The sequence below is a fragment of the Sinocyclocheilus rhinocerous genome, unplaced genomic scaffold (assembly GCF_001515625.1).
Source record: "Sinocyclocheilus rhinocerous isolate Xijiao unplaced genomic scaffold, SAMN03320098_v1.1 scaffold1915, whole genome shotgun sequence".
Taxonomy (NCBI): Eukaryota; Metazoa; Chordata; class Actinopteri; order Cypriniformes; family Cyprinidae; genus Sinocyclocheilus; species Sinocyclocheilus rhinocerous.
The window spans coordinates 497,275-515,106 of record NW_015639873.1 but is presented as its reverse complement, the minus strand read 5'-3'; the positions used below and the strand labels follow the sequence as shown (position 1 = coordinate 515,106).

Here is a 17,832-nt window from a genome sequence, read left to right as displayed (position 1 = left end):
AAAGTGTAGGCGGTTCAGCAGTGGTTTGGACCTATTGATCTGGACAACATTTCACACAAAAAAATGGAGTAGTCACTGAAAACACAGAACACACAGAAATGAATTTAAATCATTACATTGCATTTGGATGACCAGACAGAATAGAACAAAATAATTATTCAACAAAGGCCGCAAAAAACAAGAACATTCAATATACTAATACATGCATTCACTATAGAAATAAAATTAAATTGTGCATAATTACGAGCAAGTAGCCTACTACTACATTTTTAGTTATTTTAACTACAAATTTAAAGGAAATTATACATTTACACACCTAATGATTATATCAACCAAAAAAGTAACTGCGTAGTAACGAGTAAGCGGCATTCAAAACAATTAACATATAATACGCACTGTTGCTCAATATTTAAATACAGCCTCAGATGCATGATATTTTCATTTGCTACAAGCAGGATACACAAGAAGCACGTTCAGCTCGGACACGCAGACGGTTGTCGTGATAATAAACAGCGTGAACAGCAACCGTTCGCATCTCGTTTATGAAAAGCATTTTAGGGGCCCTTGGCTTTTGGGGGCCCCATTTGCCTAATGGGTAAGTCCGCCCCTGTCTATAGTAAGTAGGCTACATGGTGTTAATTTAGATGACTTAGTCATAGTAGGCTATATAAAACTGGAAAGGTATTTTTTTGGCTGATCATGCTCTTCAAAATTACAGAATTCCCTTGTGATGCATGTATATGCACTGTACATACTAGTAACCCAATTAAACTTCACATTCTAGATGTCCACGGGGCAAAAGTAGACAATATTGAAGAAACACGGAGAAGGTTATCTAGAAACATCTTTAAAATTTAGCAATTCTTAAAATCAATCAATCAATCAATACAAAAAATTTAAATTATGAACATTTTTATGGGAATACTGCACATATCTGGACTTGCTGGTGTTATGATTGAATGTTATGAAATATTAATTATCCAGTAATCACAGATTGTGATTGGTTTGTTGTGAGCAGCGCAGAGAAAAGTAACTGGACGATATTTCCACACTGACACTGACAAACTTTAAAATAGCCATTCATATGTTATTAAGTTAAAATATAAGGTGTCAGTAATGGCAATGAAAATTAGTAATAACAATGTACAACTCGATGCATTAAAACACAATTGAATACGAATTGTTCGACAATACAGACAGGACAGTAAATTAGCTGCAATGAATTTGAGCGATATCTGTATTTTTAATGGATGACAGTCGAAGATATAAGACGTGTCTCTCTCTTTTTATTTCGTAACATAACATACACATATAAAGGATCACAGTATTTATATGAATGACATTTATAATAGCATCAAAGGAACAAGCAGAAAGAAAGAAAGGAGAAAAAATAAAAACATACAAGTACAAGAGATTTTCATAAGAAAAGGATTCTATGCATCCTTTTTGCTTTTTTATTTCTTAGATCTTTTAAGGCTTCAGTGTAATGCTTACGTTCAATTTTAAATAATGTAATGTTAGGTTTATAATTAGTCAATTTGGGTATTTCCCATACGTAATTATTAAATTAATCACCGAATTCTGCTCCAAACTCTTATTTTTATACAACAAAAAATATATCTTTACCAGAGAATCGAATCTTTTAGTTTTATACATTTAAATATAAGATATTCAATTTCAATCCTTAGATGCAGTGTATAGATACATTGAATAAAATGGGAATATCAATTTATGGCGATTTTACGCACATATTCCATAAAATGCAGTAGCATATCAAATCATTCTGTTATATCTTTCATAACACAGTTGAGAATCTTCTTTGTACAAAGTTTGGGTAAAAACAGCCTGAAACCTAAAAATTTATTGATGATTAAAAAAAAAAAGAATAAATCAGTTGTTTTTGCCTATTCATGTGTTTTCTGTATATATATATATATAAATTGTGTGTGTTTTTTTTTCAGTGACAGGTTCAGTGAAGAGCATGCTGAGATGAAATATATGTAATAATAATAAAAATAAAATGAACAGGAAATTGAAGGTTTATATCACTTGTGAACACATTTGCAACTTTTTTGGGGTCAAATTATCTAAAAAAAAAAAATTTGAAAATCACAGACTATGTTGTTGATGCAGTTCCACTATAATAAATATAATAAATATAGCACTTTTACTTATTTTACATATTACATAAATATACCATTTTACACTTTTTACTGTACTGTACTTTGTGTGATTAACATTTAATTACAAAAGACACATTTGCGATTAGCTTTCTAAGATAGACTGGCAATAAATTTGAGATCTTTCTCTCTTCTGACTTCTGTAATCAGCTTTTCTTGATCTTTCTATAAGTGACGCAAACACAATAGTGGGTTGTTCTTGTGCTTTTGGAGTGAATGGGCACACAATATAAAAATGCTATGGTCTCCCATTCACCACTACAGAAGTTTTCTAGGATGACTTGTGCTTCTGAGAAGCCTGGAAATGTGAAAACGGTCCATATGATTTCATTTAAAAGATTTAAATCATAACTATAAAATTAGCTTTAGTAAGACAAAGTCTGATTTATCATGAAATGCCATTTCCATTACAGGATGAGCAGCTGGCATTTGCTGAAAACACAAAAATGACAGAATTAAAAAAAAAATATATATATATATATATACTAATAATTCTGACAAATGTAAGACAGCACTCAAGACCTGTAAATCAGTGCTGTTTCATAAACAGGTTGTCCTTGCGTGTAGATGTTAAAGGCATAATACCCTTACATGAGTTTAAATTGAGCCAAAGTCACCATAAATGCACTAGTTTAGAAGAGCATTCATTTGTGTTCCTCAGTCAAAACATTCTCAAAGGATGTTTGCAGCAACCCTGTTGAAATTATAATATCATAATACATTCCAGTCATTATCTGGAAATAGATGGGATTAAATAAGTATTCTAGTTTTTATTTATTTATTTAGGCATTTAGCAGACGCTTTTATCCAAAGCGACTTACAAATGAGGACAATAAAAGCAGTCAAAACTAACAAAAGAGCAACAATATATAAGTGTAAATGACAAGTCTCGGTTAGCCTAACACAGTACACGTAGCAAGGTGTGTATATATATACAAATACATACACACACACACATACACATACATATATACATACACACACACATACATATATATATTATACACACACACACGCACACAAAGAAAAACAAGTAGATAGAATAGAAAAAATAGAAAGCTAGTGTTAGTTTGTTTTTTGTTGTTATTTAAAAAAAAAAAGATAAAATAGAATTACAATAAAATAGAAAGTGCTAGAGTTAGAGGGTCAAATAAAGGTGGAACAGTTGTGTTTTTAGTAGTTTCTTGAGGATGGTTAAGGACTCAGCTGCTCGGATTGATTTGGGCAGGTCATTCCACCAGGAGGGAACATTTAATGAAAACAGTTACGGTCATACTGGATAAACTGACATTCCTACAGGATTTTATGACAACTTTTTATGATTCTTCTGAAAGTTTATGATAGGGAAGTTTTAGGGGAGATGTTGGGGAGAAGTTGTGAATAAAGATTATCCCAGCGACTTAACACTGCTTTTGTGCTCCAGGGACACATTTGTGAAATTTACAAGCAATTTCTGAGTGATTTTTTTTTTATTTATGTAGGTTTCTTTAGGATTGTTTCCAAACTCTGCTGCTAATACGAATTCCTTCCGGACTAGGACTTTAAAGTAAAAAGTGATTAAGCTAATGCACATTCGTCCTGACTTCCAGGATGGGTGCCACGGTGTTTGTGCAGCCGCTGGATCTGGTGAAGAACCGAATGCAGCTGAGCGGTCAGGGCTCCAAGGCTCGCGAGTACAAGACCAGCTTCCACGCCGTGGCCAGCATCCTTCGCAACGAGGGCATCGGCGGGATCTACACCGGGTACGAAAGACAGGCTCAACGAGACGCAAGCCAACAAGAGAGATTAGATAGAGAGCTTAGAGGTTTCAGAAGGCTACTGCAGTTCAATGAATTACTGAATGAATGCTTTTTTTGTTTTTCTAAGATTAATTGTACCAGACACTGGATGTGAGAGACTAGGGAGCTCTAGCTGGACTTCCTTACTGAGTGACTGTAGATGGAGCCAAGCAGTAAATATCCGATCAAACATCTCATTCTTGTCTCGCTGCGCGTTTATTGCATTCACACCTTTGTCTTTTTCTGTCCCGTGTTCTTCAGACTTTCTGCGGGTCTGTTGAGACAGGCTACCTACACCACGACCCGTTTGGGCATCTACACTGTCCTGTTTGAGCGCATGTCCAAAGCTGATGGCACACCTCCCAACTTCTTCATGAAGGCTCTCATCGGGATGACCGCCGGGGCCACAGGGGCCTTCATTGGGACTCCGGCCGAGGTGGCGCTTATTCGAATGACGGCTGATGGAAGGTAGAAGGATAGAATTACACCCCATATTGTGACCCTGGACCACAAAACCAGTCATAAGGGTCAAATTTATGAAATTGAGATATACAGCATAACAAATACACTACTTATGACTGCTTTTGTGCTCCAGGGTCACATTTGACTTTCTCACACATTGTTTCCCGAAAGTGACCAAATTAACCAAACACTGCTGCTTCAGGACAGTCATGGGATAATTCTGAAGACGTGTCCTTTTAGACTCGTGAAACACTAGGTTTTTGTGTTGAGATCTTACGAAGAAGTTCAGTTAAAATCAACGAATCTCTCTACACTGCGAAATGAATCTCTTATTTACAGCATGTTTACACTTTGTTTGTTGTAATAAGAGGATTCGCGAGTGCGCAGAACTCGGCACTGCACAACATCAGAGGCATTTTGAGCGATGCTTTTCCACTGCATTCATGAAATTAAACTGATATGTCTGTGAACGCTTGCATTTATTACTCAAGGCAAAACACATTGGAAATAGAAACCTTTGATGCTCTCCGGAGCGCAAACACAAATGCTCACCGGCGCTGCTCGTTTGCCAAATCTGTTCGGCTAATATGTTATTATTACAGCTTCAGCTTGAGCATGCTTCCTCTAGCACCTCTGTAAAACCAGGCCTGCGGCGAGGATTGCTTGGCTGTGAAAATTCTGCATTAAATTGTGTTATACAGAGTCTGAGCACAAAGAAAATATTTTTTATCCCGTAAAGGGAATCAGCATGCAATGAAATGACTATTTCATGCACTGGTTACTTATCTGTCATAAAAGCGCTTGAATATTATATTTATTTTTGCAATAAGTTAAATAATTTGTAGATAATAATATTTTTAATTGTATAATTTATTATGTAATATTTAAAGCAGATGTAACCTCCCCCCGTCCCCACCACTTTTTAAGACAAACTTACGCCACTGAAGGTAGTTGTTAAGTTTAGGTATGGGTCGGATTAATGGATCTAAAATATGCTCATGCAGAATAAGGCTTTAATATGTGCTTTATAAGTACTAAAAAAAGCCAGTATTCTAGTAATATGCATAAATATGCTAGTAATGTTATGAATAACATTCAAATTAAAAATATATATATATTGTTTTTGGTAAATAAAACTATTAAAAATTGGTTTGTTAATTTAAATCTAAAATTAAACATAAATATTAGATAAAAAAATGAAAAATACAAAAACGTAAGAAAATTATAAATTTTGACTTCCTACCGTTTTAATTTAAAGTACTGAATTACTAAAACTAAACCTGAAATTAAAAGTAAATTAAAGCTAAATAGAAATATGAAAAAAACTAATAGCACATAACAAAATTACATAAACTAAAATTAAAATGAATCCGTTTTTATTTTTAAATTTCAATTTAAATAACATTATTTAAATCATACTAAAATAGCACTTTTTAATATTTGATTGTGTTAAAATATTAAAATCTTCATGATCATCATCATCTTGTTTCGCTATTAAAATAATGAAACCATTAATAAAATATCGCTCCTCCATTATCTCTTGCTTGTCCAGGTTGCCTCCAGATCAAAGGAGGGGCTACACAAATGTCTTCAATGCCCTCATCAGAATCACTAGAGAGGAGGGAGTCACCACACTCTGGAGGGTATGTGTGTGTGTGTGTAAGAGTGTGTATGTGTGTGTATGTGAGAGTGTGAGGTGTGTGTATGTGTGTTTGAGTGTGCAGTATGCTATCCGAACCAATCAGAATGCAGCGCGCCTAAATGGAGCACGAGAACAGAACAGACCGGGCGGGCATACAAACGTAATGCCAGGTTCACACACTCCGTCTGTGGTGCGTATTTTTTCCGCGCCCATGTTAACGGATCAGAGCGTTCACACTGCACGTGATTGCGGTCCGGCAGTGCGCTCCAGGAGCGGTGCATCTGCAGCAGTCATGCAGCGATCGTTTCCGCACGGAGTCTATTTCTTCTGTGCTGCATGCGCTGAAAGTGACAGCGCATTATTCGCAGTAAAAAATAACATGGATTGGCACGGAAATTTCTGCTTCTGCACCGCATACACATACTGTATACGCACTGCAGACGGAGTACGTGTGAACTTGGCGCAACAAATCTAGTTCGCAACAAATCGAGCTCTATGACCAATGCATGGCAAAAAAAATCCCTGGACACGGGATTTTTATTTTTTCTGCCATATGTCTATTCTAGAGACATTTTGTTACACCTTTACTTAGTGATTATTTTGCCTTATGTCTGTTCTAGATGTTCTAGATCAATGTCAAAAATTGTCAAAGACTCACGATTCAGTTTCAGACTCATAAGTTCAAGAGGCTTAAATTAGGGAACTAACCTGATGACTGTTTATGTGACAATGTGTTCCTAACTGTTCCTTGAGTTTTTTCTGTATGTTTGACTTATTCAGAAACCATATGCAGGGTTTTTGCGGTTCCTAAAAGGGTCTTAATGTACCCTTGCACAAATTAAGGCCTTACAAGGTCTTAAATCAGAGCCGGAAGTCTTAAATTCATAAAGTCATGGCATTAAACATTGCATTCACTTAAAAAAAATTAAATTTCCTTCAGTATTTTTGTCTTGTTTTCCAGTAAAAATATCTAAACGTCCTTAAATCAAAATACATTTACTTAAAATGCAAAATGAAGATATGAAGTCTTGTTTTCTGAGAAACGAAACGAAATTAACTGAGTTCATGCTTAACACAAGAACAAATATCTGTCAATGGGGTATGACTTAGCAGATATTTGTTCCCGATTTAATCTTCATTTTGTTCAATTTCTCAGAAAACAAGACTTCATATCTTATGTCACGTTGTTTGTCAAGTATCTTGATAAATGAATCTTTAGACCTTTGAACTTCAAGACAAGAGAACAAAAAAGGAAGCACTGTTCAGAAGGTGCTTGTGAGCAGAGGTATCCAAGCTTAAGCTATTGTTTTTATGTAAAATTAATTTTAAAAGTAATGAAGATTTATAGGAAGAGTTGTATTTTCAGACTTTTAAGTGTTGCTAATATTACTCAACTAAACACTTTGTCTTAAAAAGTCTTGAATTGACCTTCATCAAACCTGCAGAAACCCTTTGTATATGTAATGATGTGTGTGTTTTGTTTTATTGTGAATGTAGGGTTGCATACCCACCATGGCCAGAGCAGTCGTTGTGAACGCAGCCCAACTTGCTTCATATTCCCAGTCCAAACAAGCACTGTTGGACTCTGGTATCAACCTTCTTTTATCTTATCAGTCACAAACTTGTACTGTGTCAGCCCTTCTAGACAATCTAGCTATGCCAGATGCGGATGGAGGCTAGCTTTTATTTGTGTGCCCTGTTACGTGCAGACGTTTCATTGTGTGTGTGTTCTTCTGAATGAGTGAGTTGAAAACTGAAATGTGCTGCAATGTTCTGTGTCTGTACAGGATATTTCAGAGATGATATCTTGTGTCACTTCTGTGCCAGTATGATCAGTGGACTGGTCACCACTGCTGCCTCCATGCCAGTAGACATCGTTAAGACCAGGTACACTCAGTTTTAACTCTTGTGATTTATTACTAGACAATCAATTATGACATAGGGAGGTATGATGATATATCAATGTGATGATATAAAGTGTCTGTCGTTAGAGATTTTGTAATGTAATTTATGACGTGACATGTAAATATTAGGGCTGTCACTAACGATTATTTTGGCAATCGAGTAATCGGTTGATTATTCTGATGATTAATTGAGCAATCGGATAATTTTGGGATAAGCGAACAATAGATTTTAAAATGACTGAAAATGCATGCATAATAGCAATGAGGCAATAATAATTGGTTCAAATAAACTATTTCAAAAGCAAGTAGTCATATGATTTTATTGAACAAAACAGTTAAAATGCATAATGTAATAAAACAATATAATCATAACTTATGTAATATCTGCTAAGTCATACCCCATTGACAGATATTTGTTCTTGTGTTAAGCATGAACTCAGTTAATTTCGTTTCGTTTCTCAGAAAACAAGACTTCATATCTTATGTCACGTTGTTTGTCAAGTATCTTGATAAATGAATCTTTAGACCTTTGAACTTCAAGACAAGAGAACAAAAAAGGAAGCACTGTTCAGAAGGTGCTTGTGAGCAGAGGTATCCAAGCTTAAGCTATTGTTTTTATGTAAAATTAATTTTAAAAGTAATGAAGATTTATAGGAAGAGTTGTATTTTCAGACTTTTAAGTGTTGCTAATATTACTCAACTAAACACTTTGTCTTAAAAAGTCTTGAATTGACCTTCATCAAACCTGCAGAAACCCTTTGTATATGTAATGATGTGTGTGTTTTGTTTTATTGTGAATGTAGGGTTACATACCCACCATGGCCAGAGCAGTCGTTGTGAACGCAGCCCAACTTGCTTCATATTCCCAGTCCAAACAAGCACTGTTGGACTCTGGTATCAACCTTCTTTTATCTTATCAGTCACAAACTTGTACTGTGTCAGCCCTTCTAGACAATCTAGCTATGCCAGATGCGGATGGAGGCTAGCTTTTATTTGTGTGCCCTGTTACGTGCAGACGTTTCATTGTGTGTGTGTTCTTCTGAATGAGTGAGTTGAAAACTGAAATGTGCTGCAATGTTCTGTGTCTGTACAGGATATTTCAGAGATGATATCTTGTGTCACTTCTGTGCCAGTATGATCAGTGGACTGGTCACCACTGCTGCCTCCATGCCAGTAGACATCGTTAAGACCAGGTACACTCAGTTTTAACTCTTGTGATTTATTACTAGACAATCAATTATGACATAGGGAGGTATGATGATATATCAATGTGATGATATAAAGTGTCTGTTGTTAGAGATTTTGTAATGTAATTTATGACGTGACATGTAAATATTAGGGCTGTCACTAACGATTATTTTGGCAATCGAGTAATCGGTTGATTATTCTGATGATTAATCGAGCAATCGGATAATTTTGGGATAAGCGAACAATAGATTTTAAAATGACTGAAAATGCATGCATGTGAGGCAATAATAATTGGTTCAAATAAACTATTTCAAAAGCAAGTAGTCATATGATTTTATTGAACAAAACAGTTAAAATGCATAATGTAATAAAACAATATAATCATAACTTATGTACTTTATGTATAATATCAAGTGACTGCAGAGGCGCCGACGGCCTGACGATTGTTTTTACACTTTACAGCACGATAAAATCCTTGTTTAATATTGACTAAACAACATTTAATTCAAATGTCCTCTTAATCTTTAATATTTGGCCACTTCTTTATAATAGAAATGCTACAGCCGCTGTAATTTCTTGAATATGTTTACATCAGAACATGCAAACTCAGAGCGAGGGTTAAACTTTTGTTTTGAAGTCGCGATGAACAGTTCACATATTTAGAAAAATAATGATGTATTCTCCTGTGTTGGCGCAGGTTTCTAAATGATCCACCTTATAAATCTGACAGAATGGTGCACATGTTCTCAGATGAACGTTATACTCCGACTCACAGCATATGCAGAGATGTATGTAAATAATGACTGTTTGTGCGGAGCAGCGTTTACTGTGAACCGAGCCGCGACCGACACGCATAGAAAATAAGCACAGATTAAACCCGCAGCGCATATGTTTATTTCATTGCAACCCTCTACGCACACCTTGGCAATATAATCGCCATTGGCTAGTAAATTTTTTTGTTTACTCGCCAGACTGATGTACTATTTTACACAGACACACACATACACACACACATGATTCCACCCAATCAGCTTATCTTTGTAAAATGGAACAGCTTCTTAAATAACTGAATGTGCACTCTTAACTTCAGCCAATCACGCATTATATTATGATAATTAAGCACTATTTAATGATAGAACTAGTGATTAGAACTAAAACTTGGTAACCATGAATGAATGCATATTTGTAATTTTTAACTGAACTTAGGACTGGTGGTGGTGTTTAAGATATTGTTGGTCATAGGTAATAGTAATTATTATTAAAAGATACTACTACTACTACTATTATCTGCTGGGTTCATGAATATTAATCACGTTGTCAGCGTTCGCTCGAACTGATTTGCTGAAATCAAACGGGGACGGTAATAGATAGATCGCGCATTAGCTCCGCCCACTGCCTAAAAACCGGCATATCTTCTGTTTGTTCTTAAAAGCTGAATAATTCTAAATGAACTCTGTTATTTTGACAGGAAAATACAACAAAGAATATGGTTTACATGTAGTGCGTCGATTCAGCGTGGTATGCAAGACTCTCGCTCTTACTCGCAATGTAGAGGGTTGAATTGAATCACAGCCTTTGTGAATTCATAATAGCACTATGCTTTATTATGATTTGTAAATGGTTTTAATATTTCGTGTAGCCTTAGAAAATGATCTAATAATGCGTTTCGTGGATTCTCATCCGTGAAATGCGCCACTTCCGGTATTTTGCCGGTTAATTGACACACAACGCAATCCAGGATTTTTTATAATCGAGGAATCGTGACAGCCCTAGTAAATATATTAGTTTAGCACAGTGCTACTTAGTTATTGACACTTTAAAGTGATAAAGAAACATGCTTGAATGAGAAAATGAAGAGCGGGACGTGCATGATGTTAAAAAGAGTTGGTCAAATACACACACATTTATGCCAAAATGCCCATTGTGTGTAGTATTCACAGCATTCAACAGCTGGTTATGTCTGAAGTGAACATGAACAGTTGACAGAAAACTCAGTATATTAGATCCGTGCATTCGGTCTTAAAGGGACAGCAGCCCAATAAACCTGCTGCTGTCTGTGTCATTAATGTTAATCAAACAACCGAAGACAAAGAGAAAATCACTTGCTGCTCTTTAATAACTTCTGTATCTTTAATCAAATTATATTTAATTCATACAGTGAAGACTATCACTATGATTATTGAATATTCTGTAGTATTTTTTTTACTACAGGTTAATGATATATATAGCCTAGCTTTGTTTTTCTCCGCTAGCAGAAGCGCTGCATTTGCGTGATGTGATATGATGACCATGTGTGAATCCTTATGTTCTGTTGTTTGCGTTTGTGTAAGAAAAATATCCATATTTAAAACTTTATAAACATAATATTATCCCCCTGAGCCGTGAGGAGCACTTTTTATGAGCACGTTGAGTTGAATTACTGAAATAAATGACCTTTTCCACGACATTCTAATTTATTGAGATGCACCTGTACATGCTAAGTTGGTTTTTTAATGCACGATACTGCTACTCGTATGTAGAGAGAAAGGTGGCTGATAAATGTATCACAAAATACAGTCTATAAATGTGAAATGATACATTTATATCACAGTAGAGTCCCGTTCACATCAAGAACAATTGGATGCAAACCAGAATATAAGATCAAACATAACAAATGAATCACGCATTAAATAGCACCTGACTTAAAGACAGAAGATTTAAAACATTAAAGGTCTTTCTGCTGATTCTGTGGAAATGGTGTTGAATTTTTAATGCCGACATATATCTCCTTCTTTCAAAAGAATCCAGAACATGAGAATGATTGATGGGAAGCCGGAGTACAGGAATGGTTTGGTAAGTTTTCATCTCATTTATACTCAATCTCTTAGAAATGGATCAAGTTATCTCTGGAGAAACCCAGAGACACACTGAACAGTTGATTTGCGCTGGGTTGCAGGTTTTAGTGCACCAACAGTATTGTTGGGATGGCATGGTATGGTATGTTGCATAACATGCTAAGTAAAGTGTAAATATACTTGTGCAATAATCAGTCCCTGCATGATTTCACAGGAGGTTTTTTCCTCCATGTGCAGGACAATTGTGACAACAGCATGGAAATACGCATAATGCTGCTTTGCTAAAGAATACACACTTGTGTTGATTCAGTACTCCGTTTATTTGGACCAGCTGACTCCACTGAATCACAACCTGTGTGCATGATAAATAATAGATGTGTATCATTTCTATCGAGCGTTCAAAATACGTAACTGTGGCAATGGCCGTATTGTTTCCGGTAGACCAATCACAACAGACTGGGCCATCTGACCAATCAGAGCAGAGTAAAATGAGGGGATATTAAATGCATATTTTGAGAAAACGAAAGCGTTGTTTGACCTAACAATATAAGGAAACCTAAAAATGGCATAATAGGGGCACTTTAACTTAAATAAAATATATATATATATATATTTTTTTTTTTTTTTTCAGCTAGTTTCCAAGGCAACATTTCTTTTTCATTTAGTTTATAACTTAATACTAAATAACTAAAACTGAAATAACAATTAAGAAAAACTACATAGGCATATTTAAAAACAACAAAAACGAATAAAAATGACAAAACACACAACAAAATGACTAGAACTTTAACTAAAGTCAAGTTTTTCGTCAGGTGTTTTTTTTATTATATGATGTCATTACGTTGTTGTCTTGCCGCCAGCTAATCGCTGCATTGTTGATCGTGGTTTCGAGTATCGATACATAGCCCCTTTTAAACCAACCCATGAACGCGCAATTATCTCAGATAACTCAATCCAGCCATACTAATCATCAACAACAGCTGCGTTCGAAGAACCGAATTAGCCAGATCCTGATTAGCGCGATGATATCATCTTGGATGTGACGTTTCATCTCGGATGTAATAAGCGACGTACGAAGAACGGACCCCCTTTCTGTTCTTTTTCCACGACTTTGACACATCCACCCTTACTCTCATCGTTCTTCACTCTCTCTTTCCCTTTCTGTAGGATGTGTTGGTGAAGGTCATAAGGAAGGAAGGCTTCTTCAGTCTGTGGAAGGGTTTTACTCCGTATTACGCTCGTCTCGGGCCACACACAGTTCTCACCTTCATCTTCCTGGAGCAGATGAACAAATTCTACAAGATCTATTTCCTCGACTCCTAGATTGTGACCCTTTGCTGTGTTTGTAACTCAAGACAATGTGGACTCTTATGTTGCACAGACTGATTAGCTAAACTGTAAATTGTATTGAATGAAGGGATTCACAACGCTCATGTCCCTTGTAGTTTTGAATGATATTTATGTAATTCTACTCTCATTTTGGGGATGTTTGCTAACGTTGAGCACACTTAACTGGAAACTGTGTTGTAAGGAAGATAATGTGGTGTGTGTGAAGGCCAACACTACACCAGACGGCTTGTTGTGATGTATTAAATGATGTAACGAGGTATTTGAGCAGTCATTTTCTGGTCTGAGGAGCTATGAAAGTAACTAGACACAACTTGATATTTCCTTCCTAGTATATCTAAGGTGTAGTATCTTAGATTTTTTAATGAAGAGCAGTATCCAACAAAGAGCCCAGCTTTTTATATAAAAAGAAATCCCGCGGTTGTGGCTTTCTTGAAGTAAAGAAGCTATTAAAAAAAAAAAAAAAGGCCATTGTGGTGTTTCTCATTTGCTTGCTACGCAGGAACAACAAACAAGCGCAAATTATGCAATCTGACTAAAACTCGTCCATTAAATGAAACCGTTTTAAACGAGGTAACCTGAAAACATGATAATTAAATTGTTATATTTGTAGTTGTGCTGCTTGGTTTCAGGTTTCAACTTTTAAAGCAATGGTTTGTCTGTATGCACCAAAAAGAAGTAACAAAGTGATATAATTGGTCAAATATTACTTGTTGGTAAAACAATATGAGAAACTGAAAATAAATGACCATTCCAGAATAAACTAAACACTGGATATGAATCACAAAATTATCAATACACATAATATGCATCACATCCAAAGCAGTTTTGTGCAAGTTTAGTTGTAGTATTAATGGGCAATTATTAATTTACGAAACTGGTGTAACCGCTGTAGAGGCCATATAATTAATACTTTACTGAATCCAAAGTGATGATAAAGCCTGTGTGCAAAAACAATTCTTTGTTGATAATCGTACGCCTGTAGTTTCTTTACATTTGAGCGGATTAAACCAATGACGTCACTGCAGCGTTTGGACCACATTACCCATAATGCCAAGCGAGCTTCCGGTGAAAAATTAGACAGTCCAAAGATGGCGGACCTCCTGGGCTCGATCTTGAGCTCGATGGAAAAGCCTCCAACCGTTCACGACCAAGAAAGCCGACGGAAAGCTAGAGGTAGAAAGCTTTAACCCTACGAATGCACTTCCTTACCGTCTAGAAGACGAGCACGAGCTTGTTTGTAGAGTTCCGAGGGAAACGTGAGAAATATCCGAGCGCTAACGCTGTGATCAAACAACCAATCAGCGCCCGAGAAACAATCGCTGTGCGTGCACACGTCATCGCTCCGCACGTCTGCCGTTGAAAATCCTCTCGACGTCAGAATTGGTTTGTTTAGATCTGTTTATACATTTAATTTATTCATTTGCTTCAGAAATATGCCGCGCTTCGTGTACACACACATGCCTTTCTGCAAAGCGACTTTCAAAACGACAATAAACGGTCATAAACAATGCCAGTGTTTAATAACGTATTTATTTAATGTTTCACTGACAGTTCACATACATGTGCTGCGTAATAAATTTAATGTTATGATATATTCTGATTCATCAATGTGCAGAACAAGCAGCCAGACTGAAGAAGATCGAGGAGGATGAGAAGAGAAAGAAAGCAGAGTTTAGGAAAAAGGTATAACTGCGTCTCTCTCGGTCTCACATAAACTGGATCCTGTGAGCTTTGGTTTATGAACATGAATGTGTTTTTCCGTCAGATGGAGAAGACGGTGTCAGACTTCATTCAGGACAGCAATCTGCAGAAGAGGAGATATGAGCCCATGGGCAAGATCGAGAGAAGCATCTTGTGAGTTCAGCGCTGTCTTTCTTTAATTGCAAGTCATACATTTTTTAATGGTTTTAGTTCTAGTTAACTGTAGTCTCGCATAGCCAGACCTTCGGTGTGGTCTTGGCTGCTTTGAATGGCCAAGACCACACAATATGACTGACAGGTAAAGCAGCCAATCACGTTTCGTTTTGTGCCGTCGCGTCATGTTTAGGGGCGGGGCGTGGAAATGTCCCCACAATAACAGACCGGTGTGTAATACTCTTGGACGTATTTTAAAGAGTCTATGCCGTGAACTTTACATATTTCTCATACTTTTGAAAGTCCAGCAGGACTACTACAGTTTTCCAGTGTGCTAACGCCTCTGTCTCTTACTTTCTTTAATTGCAAGTCATACATTTTTTAATGGTTTTAGTTCTAGTTAACTGTAGTCTCGCATAGCCAGACCTTCGGTGTGGTCTTGGCTGCTTTGAATGGCCAAGACCACACAATATGACTGACAGGTAAAGCAGCCAATCACGTTTCGTTTTGTGCCGTCGCGTCATGTTTAGGGGCGGGGCGTGGAAATGTCCCCACAATAACAGACCTGTGTGTAATACTCTTGGACGTATTTTAAAGAGTTTATGCCGTGAACTTTACATATTTCTCATACTTTTGAAAGTCCAGCAGGACTACTACAGTTTTCCGGTGTGCTAACGCCTCTGTCTCTTAGGCATGATGTGGCCGAGGTGGCTGGACTCGCGTCCTTTTCCTTCGGTGAAGATGAAGAGAGCAGATACGTCATGCTGTTTAAAAAGGTAAGCATGCATCACAGACAGCTTCCTCTCAGACGGATCTCTGTCAGTATGTTTCCATGTGTTTAGTATTCTGAATACTGAAAGGTTTTCATTCTGTTGTCTTATTTAGTTGTTTAGCGCTTTATACAATGCAGATTGTTTCCAAAGCAGTAATGAACAGGACAATAACGTGTGAATTTTTCAGAATTCATCAACTATGAAATGACTTCAAATTCAGCTGCGAGCGGCTCTACGGAAGACAGTGGTGTCGTTATTCAGCTCAATCTCGATTCAATTCCGTTATTATATATACTTTAAAAAATAAAAATTGAAATGTTGCCTTGGCAACTAAATGAAATAAGTTTAAGCTGAAGTACAAAAAATGTTTACTAAAACTGAAAAATTAATTAAAGCTAAATAGAGAGAAAAAAAAAACCCGACAAAGTCACATAAAATTGTTAAAATTAAAATAAAAAACAAAGCATATTCAGACAATTAATAAACACTTTAATAGTATATAAATAATACTAAAATAGCTCAAATTTTAGGTACAACGTGAAGCATAAATCAGCAGCGTCAGCATTAATATTTTAATAAACTGGTGTTAATTATGCAGAGTTCATCAAATATGAAACAACTTCAATTTCAGTTGTAAAGCAGCTCTACAGAAGACAGTAGAGTTGTTATTCAGCTCAATCTTGATTCAATTTAGTTATTATATATACTTAAAAAAACAAAACAATTTTAAACGTTGCCTTGGCAGCTAAATTAAATAAAATAAGTTTACGCTGAAGTACAAAAAATGTTTACTAAAACTGAAATAAAAATTAAAGCTAAATAGAAACAAAATTAAAAAAAGACAATCACATAAAATTGCTAAAATTAAAATGAAAAACAAAGCTTATTCAGACAATTAATAAACACTCTAATAGCATATATTAGTGCTGTCAAACAATTAATCGCATCCAGTTTTTGTTTACATAAAATATAAGTGTGTACTGTGTATATTTATTATGTATATATAAATACAAACACATGCATGTATATATTTAAGAAAAATATGTTATGTTTATATATTTATATAAAATATAATAATATAAATGTATATACATGTAAATATTTTCAAAATATTTATATATACATAATAAATAAACACAGTACACATAAATATATTATGTAAACAAAAACCTTTATTTTGGATGCGATTAATCGCGATTAGACATTTGACAGCACTAATATATACACACACAGAGACACACACACATACATATTTTTCTGTGCCATTACCTCATTTACCTGTAATGCATTGTAATCATGTGCATTTCGGACAGTAACTTTTTTTTATGAATCGTTGTGCTCCATAGGGAGGACAGAGAAGCTCGTTTTTTAGCCAGTAAAATGGCCATCATTGCAGCCTTCCGCTCGTGGTCAGGTATAAAATCTACTGCATCTTCATCTAAAGAGTAGAAAAGGGAAACGCTCTCCACTTCTGCTCTTCATCCCTCTATTCTGCTGTTCTCCTATAGGTATTATCAACCTGTGTAAATCAGGGAACTCAGGGGTCCAGTCTTTGATAGGCCTGCTCTGTATACCAAACATGGAAGTCAGGGTGAGTTTTAAATACTTTTATTTTTTTTATTTTTTTGAGACTAACATGTGACATGTTTGTCGCTAAAACATTATATATTTGAATATTAAGCAGTTTTCAACATTGATAATAATAAGAAATGTTTATTGAGCATCAAATCAACATATTAGAATGATTATGTGACACTGAAGACTGGAGTAATAATGCTGAAAACTCAGCTTTGCTTTACAGAAATAAATTACATTTAAAAAAATATTCGAATAAAAAAATGTTATTTTAAATGGTAATAATATTTCA

The 17,832-nt window shown here is 35.6% G+C and overlaps 2 protein-coding genes across 7 annotated transcripts in view; both read left to right on the top strand.

The window, feature by feature from the left end:
- The first annotated feature begins 3,734 nt into the window (after positions 1 to 3,734).
- On the top strand, positions 3,735 to 13,780 carry LOC107752240 (mitochondrial 2-oxoglutarate/malate carrier protein). Of its 2 annotated transcripts, XR_001641340.1 has the most exons (8): positions 3,735 to 3,922; positions 4,220 to 4,426; positions 5,973 to 6,063; positions 8,770 to 8,860; positions 9,060 to 9,159; positions 11,935 to 11,986; positions 13,156 to 13,364; positions 13,463 to 13,780. XR_001641340.1 is itself a non-coding variant. In XM_016568163.1 (7 exons), the coding sequence occupies exons 1-7, from the start codon at positions 3,771 to 3,773 to the stop codon at positions 13,309 to 13,311; spliced, it is 849 nt and encodes a 282-aa protein (XP_016423649.1). In that variant the 5' UTR covers positions 3,735 to 3,770; the 3' UTR covers positions 13,312 to 13,780. The 2 variants fall into 2 exon arrangements, 1 of the variants encoding a protein (XP_016423649.1); XM_016568163.1 differs by having other exon boundaries at positions 13,156 to 13,780.
- A 587-nt stretch (positions 13,781 to 14,367) lies between these two features.
- Positions 14,368 to 17,832, top strand: part of LOC107752241 (sperm-associated antigen 7 homolog) — a 9,110-nt gene continuing 5,645 nt past the window's right edge. For 2 of the 5 annotated variants that reach the window (XM_016568166.1, XM_016568165.1), the window contains exons 1-4: positions 14,378 to 14,511; positions 14,954 to 15,021; positions 15,104 to 15,192; positions 15,884 to 15,968. In XM_016568166.1, the coding sequence (XP_016423652.1) occupies positions 14,427 to 14,511; positions 14,954 to 15,021; positions 15,104 to 15,192; positions 15,884 to 15,968 (327 nt within the window). In that variant the 5' untranslated portion in view covers positions 14,378 to 14,426. The other 3 variants (XM_016568169.1, XM_016568167.1, XM_016568168.1) reach the window with 3 other exon arrangements.

Bases quoted from the DNA above. Each gene is read 5' to 3' on its own strand.
- LOC107752240 (XM_016568163.1), top strand. From the start codon at position 3,771: ATGGGTGCCACGGTGTTTGTGCAGCCGCTGGATCTGGTGAAGAACCGA. The intron at 8,861-9,059 runs GTATCAACCTTC...GTGTCTGTACAG, and splicing joins ACAAGCACTGTTGGACTCTG to GATATTTCAGAGATGATATC. The intron at 9,160-11,934 runs GTACACTCAGTT...TTCTTTCAAAAG, and splicing joins GTAGACATCGTTAAGACCAG to AATCCAGAACATGAGAATGA.